The sequence below is a fragment of the Zosterops lateralis genome (genome assembly GCF_965231275.1).
Source record: "Zosterops lateralis genome assembly, chromosome: 10".
NCBI lineage: Eukaryota > Metazoa > Chordata > Aves > Passeriformes > Zosteropidae > Zosterops > Zosterops lateralis.
The window spans coordinates 25131409-25142683 of record NC_139770.1 but is presented as its reverse complement, the minus strand read 5'-3'; the positions used below and the strand labels follow the sequence as shown (position 1 = coordinate 25142683).

The 11275-nt window shown below is 41.5% G+C and overlaps 1 protein-coding gene across 4 annotated transcripts in view; it reads left to right on the top strand.

Annotated features, from left to right (window-relative positions):
• Positions 1-11275, top strand: part of PIK3CB (phosphatidylinositol-4,5-bisphosphate 3-kinase catalytic subunit beta) — an 88847-nt gene that overhangs the window by 75822 nt on the left and 1750 nt on the right. For all 4 annotated transcript variants that reach the window (XM_083869001.1, XM_083869000.1, XM_083869003.1 and 1 more), the window contains 7 exons: positions 1364-1542; positions 2103-2212; positions 2529-2607; positions 8063-8230; positions 8666-8789; positions 9835-9980; positions 10769-10901. In XM_083869001.1, the coding sequence (XP_083725127.1) occupies positions 1364-1542; positions 2103-2212; positions 2529-2607; positions 8063-8230; positions 8666-8789; positions 9835-9980; positions 10769-10901 (939 nt within the window). The remainder of the gene's footprint in view (positions 1-1363; positions 1543-2102; positions 2213-2528; positions 2608-8062; positions 8231-8665; positions 8790-9834; positions 9981-10768; positions 10902-11275) is intronic.

Genomic DNA, 11275 nt, shown 5'->3' with positions numbered 1-11275 from the left:
ATCTCTTCTATGTGTGCTCGTTAGCATTGTCAAAGTCATGAAAAGAGTAGGTGGTGAAATGCTTTAAGCAATAGATGTAAGGTCAGTAAAGTTTTTGTGCACTTTACAGGAAGCAAATGTCAGTACAATCAAAGAAGGGGCAAAAAAATTCCCAACTGTGCAAACACGGAAGAAATTCAAAGTAGAAATACTTCAAAAAGTTCCTGTTTGTACAACACAGGTTCCATTTTGTTCCCTTGTCACTGATGTTTGTACAACTCCTAGAATAGTGGAAAAGCAAAGCGCTTTTGGTTTTGACAGATGGCTGACCTGGCAGCTCTCCACTGCCCAGTTTTATAATCAAACTCCATACAATTTCCACAGCATCCTGCCTGGCAGGGTTCAGGCTGTGGGAGGGGTGAGTTTTGACTCAGCACCTTATAAGTCAGGCTGAAGCTTCCTTGTATAGAAAAGAGCTTTCATAATTGTTACATTGCTGTTGTTTGCTAGAGAATCTGGGTATGGCTCAGCACCTTACTGGTGCAAACACAGCTGATTGTTAAAAGAATTATTTGGTCAAAAAGTTGCTGAAATGTAGAAATTGTATTTGCTGTATGTGCTGTCTAGGTCTGTCAGTGTTAAACATTTACATCACCAGTTTCCGTAGAGATTTTGGAACAGTAAAAAACTTTGCAAAACAGGAGGAGGAAAAGGAGTTAAACCTGTATTATTGCAAATAATTGCCTTGACTTTTTACACATTTCTAAGGTAAAAACTGTACTTAGTGGAGATGCTATGATTTCAAACACTTTAACCAGTTAAAGCTTTTGTGTTCTGCCTGACTTCAGCAGGAATTTAATGACACATGTTTAAGACTTTGCTCTGTGAAAATTGTCTGCAAGTGGTCACGTGGCTGTGCCCTGTTGGATGCAGCTTAATGTGAACAATGAAGTATCTGCATCCATAGCTCATCTCGAGTGATGTCTTAGTTTGTTAGAGTATGAAATCATCAGTATTTCTGTTTCTTCAGAATGCCCAGGGGCACCTATGTTATGTGCTTTGTTGAAATCGGGAACTAAAACTTGTACTTTGAAGATGGAATTTGTGTTAATGTGTCATACATTAAAATGCCTCATTCATTTTTTTGGAAATTTTAATTCATGCTTTTAAAAGTGACTCAAAGCTTAGGAGCTTTCATCTCATCGGTGTCTCTCTTAATTATGAAAATATTCCTGAAACATGAGCAACTTAATTTCCATCCATTATTTCCAGTTTTAAAAAGCTGTAGAATTATTTAATACTTGATTCTGTTGTGAAATGGTATTTCGCATTGCTGCATCTCAAATCAGAGCAATAACTCTTAATGATAAAAAATCTCTTCCAGGTGGAAGCCCTCAATAAAATGAAGACTTTAAATAGTCTAATTAAGCTGAATGCCATGAAGCAAAGCAAAGCAAAAGGCAAAGATGCAATGCATACGTGTTTGAAACAAAATGCTTACAGAGAAGCACTTTCTGACCTCCAGTCTCCTCTGAATCCTTCTGTTATACTCTCAGAACTGCAGTAAGTGAAGAATGAGCACAATTTCACTGTAGCTTTGCATGGAAACAGTAGAGCAGGAACACGTTTCTGTCTGAACTTCTCTGGCTGCATTGTTCAGCATGTGCTGCCACAGGGAACTTCTATAGTGACAGAAGCTCTGCTGGGCATCTTCTGAAGATATCAGTTAAATTAGAAGATTTTAGTGACCCACCATGAAACTTAATACTGTCTTAGTCAGTGCATTACCATGGTGAAAGATACTTAAATGTAAGCCTAAAAGTGAACTTGACTTCATTTCTAGGTTCTGTTTTTAACAATAAGCACTAAAAGGCCACTAAAGTCCCTGACTTAAGCAGTAGATACATTAACCAGTCAGTGTCAAATACACAGCACATGTAACAAATGGGTTCATATCTTGGTGAGTGCTTGTGGCATAGCAGCAGAATGAAGGCTGAGAGAGCATTTAAGTACTTCCAGACTGGAAATCTACATGTTCTCTTATGTTCTGAATATCTGAATGTTTAGATCTTTTCAGGTTAATAATTCCTATTTGACTTAACTTCTGTCATGTTTTCTTCTAGTGTTGAGAAGTGTAGATATATGGATTCTAAAATGAAGCCTCTCTGGATAGTGTACAACAACAAAATGTTTGGAGGAGATCTTGTAGGGATCATCTTTAAAAATGGTGATGGTAAGCAATGTTAGAAACTTTCAATTTTTCGTTTTCCTTCTTCATTGGCATGTTTGCACTTGAGCTGTTTGCTCTTGAGCTGTATTATTCTGTATTGCTTTAATGTAAACATGGATTACTCTGACATCAGTAAACAAATTAAGCATCTTCTGACTGAGTTTCAAAGCACAGACTCTGCCAGTCAGAATGATGTAATTATGATTAATATCACTTTAACCCTTAGGCTGGGTGAGTATTTTTAGTCTTTTTCTGGAGGCCTTGGGAACTTGAGGAAGTTAGTGAGGAATTGAAGCAGTGGTGTCACCTTTCATTGCAGATCTCCGTCAGGACATGTTGACACTCCAGATTCTGCGCTTGATGGACGTTCTGTGGAAAGAGGCTGGCCTGGATCTCCGGTAAGGGTCTCCCAAGGGCTGGTTTGTTTGGATGGAGGCTCTGCTTTTAGAAATAAGGCTTTCCTGTTTTTAGCACCTTCCCCACTGTCCTCTTTTCACACATCTGTCAGGGTGCCCAGAGGTTTCAGCTGTCACGGCCAAGGTGAGCAGGCTGTGGAAAGTGTTACCTCCTTTCCTTTCCTGCCATGAGCAGAGCTCTCATTGCTGCTCACACCAGCACTTACAGGCACTGGGAACATCTGCAGCTCTGAAGTCACTTTCTCTTGTTGGTATAATACTATTTGGATGCCAGAATGCATTTTTCTGACCAGAAATGTCTCTGTATCTTCCAAAGTCTCTTGCAAAGCAGCTTTCTTACTTTTGTATGCTTGATAAGGTAAATGTGACTCCTTTGAACAAATACTGGAATATTCCTAAGAGCAATAGTATCAGTCATTGGTCAGAGTTATCACACAACCATCTAGTATGTGCGAAACTTTTCCACCCAAATTTATGAACCAGTTTTAGGTAATATAATTCACAAATTCTAGTTGCACTTTAGGAAAGTAGTTGTAAAGAAGGTACTGGGTGTCACATTATTAGAAACCATTTTTAGCTATAAATTAAATTTTGTATGCCCATGCAAGAGCTGTAATCCTCTGTGTTTAAATGTTGTTTAAAAGTCTAGAAGTTTTTCTATTTAAATATTGCCTGAAATACTTCATTTAGATTCTTGGAGCTCTTTTCAATTTTTTTATGGTTCAAGTATGGTAATGGGAACTACATAAGGCACGTAACATCAGGACAGGTGAATAAAATTACCAACTTCTTACTTAGATGTTTAAGGAAGGGTGGGACTATGAATTACAAGTTGTTTCTGGAAAGGTAGATTTGTGATGAGATGGTTGAGTGTGTGTGAAGTTGAACACTGACATGAGGAAACCTTAGGTCATTTATGTCATTATAAATTGACTGTGGGGAGGCTGATCCAGAATTTGGGGGCAAGGACAGCCTCTGGCAGCCATGGAATCCCAGATGAGGCATTCCTCAATAGCTGCCTTCCCAGAAGTTGTTTGTGGTTCCAGCATAGGCCACACACCATGCCTAGCAAACAGGAATAGTGATTAAAGTCATCAAATATGCTTTTCCTGACTAAGGGATCTTTTTTAAATGCAACAAAGGAAAACTGAAAAGTAGCTCTGATGTCCAAGATTTTTCTTAAAACTCTGTGAGGAAAAAAAAAAGTAGAAAGGGGAAGTTCCTAGTGAGAATTAAAGTTCTATATTTGGCCTCTTCAATTTGTTTGTTTAAGTAGGAGCATCTTCCTTCCATTCATCCTCTCATAGTTACCATTATGAAATAAAATCCTGGGACTGAGGCAGGGTTACAGTTCAGTGTCTGTCAAAGAGCTCAATCAGTCACTTGCCAAGAGAAGGCTCTGAAATTACCTTCCTTGGGAACAGAATTGGACAAAACAACACCCAGAACACCCAGAGCAGGAGGGCACAGCCATGAGGGTGAGGCTTTGGCATCTGTGTTCATAGCCTGCATCTCTCTCAAAGACAGACAGCTCCAGAATCTATGAGGCAGCAGTGGTGGAGTGAGCTCTTTACCATGTTCATGGGGCAGGACTCAGTGGTTACTTTTTGCTTGGGTGAGAGGCATGGTCTCAGCTGAAAAAGTAGTGTCAAAGAGCTGCTTTCCTGAAAATTACAGTGTCATGTGCCCATACTAGCGAGTGCAGTCTTTGCTTCTTGTCCTGTATCACCCTTAGTTTCCCTGAAATTATTTCCATTTGTGGATGCACAATGGATTTTGCACTTTTCAACTTTTTTCCACTGCAGAGAGTCAGGTAACTCCATCCAAGTAAAAGCAGGGCTTCTCACTCGTGCCAGCAGTGTCAGAGCAGCTCTTGCTGCTGCCTCTCCCCATCAGTCATGTTTTGCCACAAGCAGGTTGTTGAGCTTCCATGAGGCACAGATCAAACAGCAGCCAATGCACCACCACTGAGCTGGGGACAGGATCAGTTCCCTTCTAATTGCACTGCAATCCACACTCAGTTCTGTAGCAGTGATTGAAAATGAAACCTTAGCTCAGTGAGTGTCTAAAGCAAGCACAATATTCCTGGTGGGATTTCTCAGCTCTAGAGAGAAACGCCAAATATATATTGATTTTGAGAGCTGAAGGAGGAGAAATGTTTGTTTAATTGCCAACTAATTTGTCTCGTGGGTGACAAACAGGGCAGGGTGTGTATCAGAGGGGACACTTGTGTGCAGGAGGATGGCACCATGTGGTCCTGTAGGGCCTTCATCCTGGGCTCTCCTGTGTGTGCACAGCTGAGGAAAGCCTGGGGTGTAGGATGGATCTGCTTCCCAGAACAGGACTAGCACCCAGACAAACACTGACACTTACAGGAGTCTTTCTTGGGTCACTTAACCTCAAACATCATCCAAATAGCAGAGAGAAATGAACAAAGCAAAAAGTATATTTTTTAGTTAATTTCTAAGACAAACTCGTACCTGAGCACTGAGCAGGAAATAGATGGCCTATTACAAATACATGTCACAGCAGAGGAGCACAACATCTGTCTTGCCAAGGATGCTGTGGAGTCTGTGGTGCTGCACCTCTCAGGAAAATCCTTGTGTCAAAAAACCCCAAAGTGTTTGGGCTGCTTTACCTCTGTTACAACATCAAAGGTTGTGTTAGGGGAGAAATGAGTAAAGTAACAGCAACAGAAAATCATGAATTTGAGGGGTTTGATCTATGCCAAATCTCTTTTGCTGTGATGAATTTTCATAAAAGTATTTACTGCTTGGTTACTTTTTAACCAGGTTCTCCAAAACACTTTTTTGTTTCAGTGCCTGTCTATAGTAGGTTTTCATTTTCATCTCCCTTACTTGTGTGAGATCTGAGGTTAATGGCTGTGCATGAGTGAAATCAGAGTTCACACACATACTGAAAATGTATTTGTTACAACTCTTAAACATGTCATCATTTTTAAAGTATTGGACCTGAAGTTATAGAGAATGTGTTGATAAATCACCAGTATTTTGTGTGTGTTTGGAAAGGCACTGCTTTGGTAAATTAAACACTTGAAATAAAGAACAGTTTTAAATGAGTGAAGAGAATTTTCTGTCCTACCAAGGATTTCAGTATTGATCTGTCCATGGCTTTTGCTGGCTTCAAAAAGCTGGGAGCATATCCTGCTGACAGATGCTGAAGTCAGAAAGACCAGGATGAGATGGAAAGGGCCCAGAGGATTTGTCCCTAACTTGACTCCTGTCAAACTGTCTCTCTGACAAGGATGTTTTTTCCTGCAGTTGTAAGCACACAGCCCTCCGGGGGCTAGAGGCTTTCATCATTGCTTGCTTTTGAAGGGGAAGTTGTTGGCTGTGTGCCCGGTTGAGCTGCCAGCAGGGTGGGTTGTGCTGCCATGGAAGGAGGCCAGCGTGCACTTTAACCTGGCCAGCTTTGGCTCCCATTTGTGGTGTGGTGATAAGGATGGGCAGAGCTTCCCCATGCCCAGTGGCAATCCCAGCCACCCTCCTGCTCCTGGAGAGCCCTGCTTTGGGGAGAGGGCTGGGACTGGGCAGGGCTCAGAACAGAAACGGGAAGAACATTCTACGCCTGCACTTCTGCTGCTGTTGTTTTGAAGTTGAGTGTTCTTGAAATACCCTGTTGAATCTGGTTTTCAGTGCACTTTGTTGCCAGTAGGGAAGAATCTCAGCCTGTATCGTTACTGCTTCTCATGTCTTAGGATTTTAGCTTTTATATTTTTCAAATCCTGTACAGCATTAGTGCATAACTCCAAATTCCATATTGAGTGTTAGCTACTGTCTTCACACTTTGGTCAGACAAAGCAATTCTCTGGGACTGAAGCTCAAGGACACCTCACTGTCTCAGGCCCCAAGAGTACTAACAAAAAATAATTGGGCGGGGGGGGGGGCAAATGACTTCATTACCTAAAGCTGTAATTGGAGCATTCACCCCTGATGTGTAAATGGACCAAATTTAGAATTGCCTGAGAAACTCGTGACCATCGTCACCTTGGGTGTAGCCTCTGGGAGGCTCTGACTGCCCAAGGTGTATCTACTGAAGGTCTTTAATAAATACCCACTTTGTTCTCTTCATCTTGTCTGGCCCCTGTTCTAGGGAGCCACCCCAGGGCATCACTACTAGCACCACTTCAGTTGTGTTATCCCTTTGCTGGAGAAACTGCTCAGTTCCCTGATAGCTATAAGGCAAAAAGTTGTGTTTAATTTTGTAAGGAATTTTATTTATTTTTCTTCCATGGCTTGGGATAATAGGCTGTGTCAGTTAAGAGTTGTGGTTATGCTTTGTAGCAGTCAAACTTAGTATCTTACATTAAACTTAATATCTCAAACTGCATATATATACATGTATATAAAAATATATAGTTTTATACATAAATACTAATGACATCTTCACCAGCAGTATTTTTCTTTATATATATTTATATATATATGTATGTGTGTATGTCTGAAGGCAGACACATCAATTTTAATATGTCCTGCAGTTGTTTTATACAGCTCTGTAAGTCAGTGAGTTCTGGTCTAAATCTTGTGTGCTGCAGTATAGATTTTTTTTGGTATTCATTCTCTTGCCCATGGACCATGACCACAATTGGGATAATATTCTTGGCCTGAGCTACCTGGCTCAAGAGCAGACACCTCAATTTGTGATGCATTGCCTTTGAAAAGTTTGCTGTAAGTTTCCATTGCACATGCTGAGCTCCCATCTCATAGGGTGTTGGCATTCTGTTTAGCTTTTTAAGCATCTAGAAAGAGGAAATGTATTGGAAAAAAACACACTTACCTATTTATACACATCTCCCCTTGATTTCCATCTTTAACCATGTCTCACTGTAACACAGTGACTTGCTAGGAGGTATTTTCACTGGTCACAGTGTGTGAATGCACAGGTATGCCTTGAGATACCAAGCCAGTTAAGAGATGTATTCCTGCTTTCTATTGCGTTTCTGTCAGTTTAGTAAGAGCTGGAAAACATTCTTTATGTTAATATTTACAAGGATTTCTTGCATTTTCCTTTGAAGTTGGAAGAAGGTGGGAAAGGGTAAGGTCCTCTTTTGCATTTCCAGCAATAATTTATAGGGGATGAACTGGAGCAGGTCAGAGTCTATCCGGGCAGGAACTCCCAAATGAAGGCTTAGGGCTCCCTCTGTGGCTCGACTGGGGAAGTTACAAGAAAACTGGATTCCAGTAAAAAGGAAAAATTAGGCTTTTTAAATGTCTCTCTTTTTTTGCATCTATGTACATAATAGGAGAAATGAACGTTTTCAATGTAGTGCTGGTCTTCTACCCTTACAAGCAGTTCCTGTTTATTACCCATTGAGAGTTTACTGTTCACATGAGTATTCAGCCATCTCCAAACCTGAGTACACTGAAGAAACATCTTGCTGTTTGAGGTTCTGACATGATTCTGTGTTTTCTTGCAGGATATTGCCCTATGGCTGTTTAGCAACTGGAGATCACTCTGGCCTCATTGAGGCTGTTTCTAGTTCAGAAACCATTGCTGACATTCAGTTAAACAGCAGCAACGTGGCTGCAGCTGCTGCCTTCAACAAGGATGCGCTCTTGAACTGGCTGAAGGAATACAATTTAGGGTAATTTCTACAGTTACTGTCTCAGCTATAGTATAAGCTACAAAATTCCTTTGAAGTTCCACTTTCAGTGTTGAGGAAGGTGTGGTTTCTTTCTAGTGTGTCAAATTCTGCCTGAGATTCATGGGCCTGGTACCTGATTCATGGTACCCTTGGGCCTGGTGTTTGCAGCACTTTGGCTGTGTGCTGTTGAGTAAGTTGCATTCAATTTGGTAGCACAAAAAAACCACAGAAAACTACATGGATCTCAAGCTTTGATGTTGCCTTGCATGTTGCTTGTTCTCCATATCTACATTTACAGTAATATTTTTCAAGTAATTCTGGTTTTACAGCATCCTAATGAACTTCTGGTTTAAACAAGCAAAAATCTTTTCTGAGGCCAAGGCATGACATGAATTTCAGCAGTGTGCACTAAAACAATTTTCTCTGTGGTTACAGAGAGGACTTGGATCGAGCCATTGAAGAATTTACTCTGTCTTGTGCTGGCTACTGTGTAGCTACGTATGTGCTGGGAATTGGTGACAGACACAGCGACAATATCATGGTCAGGAAAAATGGGCAGGTAAAAATCCCTTCTGTAGCCAGAATGCGTTTTGTGTCTTTTGAGTGTGAGAGTTCTCTTGAGAACTTGTAATTTCTTTACTGCCTTGGTGAAAGGAAAGCACACATGGTTAGAACTGATGTCTGTGCTTTACTGAGGGTTGGAGAGAGCTTCAAGGAAAGGAAATGTAATACTGGGGCAAGTATAGAGCAAAGCCTGGTCCATCAGCAATTCTGTATGGAGTGAGGCTGTTCTGTAGAGCTTTTACAGAACATCCAAGAGGCCTTTTAATGGTTCACATTCATTGAATAAAAGTGGTCTTAGGGTATCTTGCAAAAGACCACCCTTAAAAATCCATGAATTGCATTTTGGAGCAGTGTGGTTTCCCTGAGGTGAGTCTGTGCAGCTCAGCCCTGCAGAAATGCTCAGTGTGGAACTCAGCACCAGCACAATGCTATGCACTCAGAATCTGGAGGAGTTCCTAAACATGTGTTTTCTTAATTGTTAGTCTGTAATGTAACTTGTCTTATTTAATTGAAATTATTCTGCCTAGAAAACCAGCAAGAGTTATAAAATTGAGAGTTTTACAGACATTTGCAGTATTCTTTTAAGCCTGTGCCTCCTGGAAGAAAGCTGCAATGCCCTTATCCTCAATTCTAACATGGGGAACTGGCACAAGGTCCTTCAGATTAACTTGGCTTTGCTGCCTTTGCCTCTGTCCTTGTGTGGGAAGGTCTTGGATGTGATGATGTTGAGCCTCGTGAGCTCATCCTTGGGCTCATTTTATGTCTGATACTGCCACCAAGGTGTTTCATGGCAGCAACAACTTAAAGCGGAGCAAATCTTCTGCCGGAGTGGTCACTCATAAGTGATGTTATTACTGACTTTAAATCTTGAAGTGTTTTACAACCAAATACTCCCAAAGGGCTGAAACCACAGGTTTTGGAGAGTCACATTAGGAGTTAACTGTTCTCAATACTAGCATCCTGTAGAGGTATTAGAAAAGTGACACATTTTGCTGGAGAAATTATTTTTCACTTGTTTTTTTGTTTGGTTCTTTTTTTAGCTCTTTCACATAGATTTTGGGCATATTCTTGGAAACTTTAAGTCCAAGTTTGGCATTAAAAGGGAACGGGTACCTTTCATACTCACCTATGATTTCATTCATGTTATTCAACAAGGAAAAACAGGGAACACTGAAAAATTTGGCCGGTGAGTGTTATTTTGATCTATTTGTAATTGGGATGATAATTTCCAGCATACCAGAACCTACCTGGGGTTGGTTTGCTCATTTGCACCTGTGTGGAAGTGTGTCAACATGCATTTACAGGACTGTCTGCTGCTCTCCCTGAGATGGAATGTCACAGATTGGGAGATCAAAAGCAATTGCAGAGCTGCAGCTTCTAGTTCTGAAGCAAACAGGAGGTGGCAGGTTCTGCTGGGCTCAGCTCTGGCTTCAGCAGCTCTGGCCTCTGCTGTTCAAGCAAGATGCAGCACTGTCCTTAGGAACAGGCTCCCTTGTGCTCTTCCTGTCCATCAGGGCATGTTCACTGTGCTGCCCCTTGCTTGGATGCTTGGCCATGAGGAGCCACATGTTCATGATCCACCAGCCCTGGCAGCTGGTTCATTTCTGACCACGGAAGGGATTAGAAATGACAGCGATTAGAGGGACTGCAATAGAGCTTTGGCTTTTCCAAAAGCTCTGTTTTCCTGTAGCCCACCTTTTAGGATCATCAGGACATTTCACCTAACAAATTCTCTGAGGGGTAGGACCTCTGGCACTTCTGCTCTTTCTGAAGAGGAGCTGGTGGTGTTTTGTACTGAGGGCTCGCTGGGGGGACATTGGATATGTTTGTGAGAATGCACTTGAGGTTCTGCAGGCGTCTCCCACCTCTCTGTGCTGCGTTCCACAGTCTGTGTTTGTCAGACCAGGTAACAGATCCTGGTTGCAGACATTTCCCTGTGTGTGACTGTCCCTTTGTGCTCCCTGTGTGGCACAGGTTCCGGCAGTACTGTGAGGAAGCCTACCTGATCCTGCGCAAGCACGGCAACCTATTTATTACCCTCTTTGCACTGATGCTGACTGCAGGGCTGCCAGAGCTCACCTCTGTCAAGGACATCCAGTATCTCAAGGTAAAGTAAGAGCTACAGCTCAGCAGGACTCAGCATTTTTCCAGGATATGATTTTTTGATTCCAAGATTAATACATTTCCGTTGTTTTCCATTCCTGTCAATATTTCCACACAGTCCCTGAGGTTTTCTTTTTCAGCTCTATAGAACAAGGTCTGTAGTCAGGCCTGGTGTCAAAGGATGAGTTCAGGATCCATGCATCTTAAATGGAATCATCTCAGGGGTATTTTACATCCTGGCTCATGCACAAGCATAGACCTGGAAAGGTGAAAGTGATTTACTTAATTCTCTTTCAGTTTTATCCTCAAACTCAGGAGGGTGTATTATTTAAACCAACTGATGTATTGCTCAATGAGTAGCAAGTGAAAAAGTGTCAA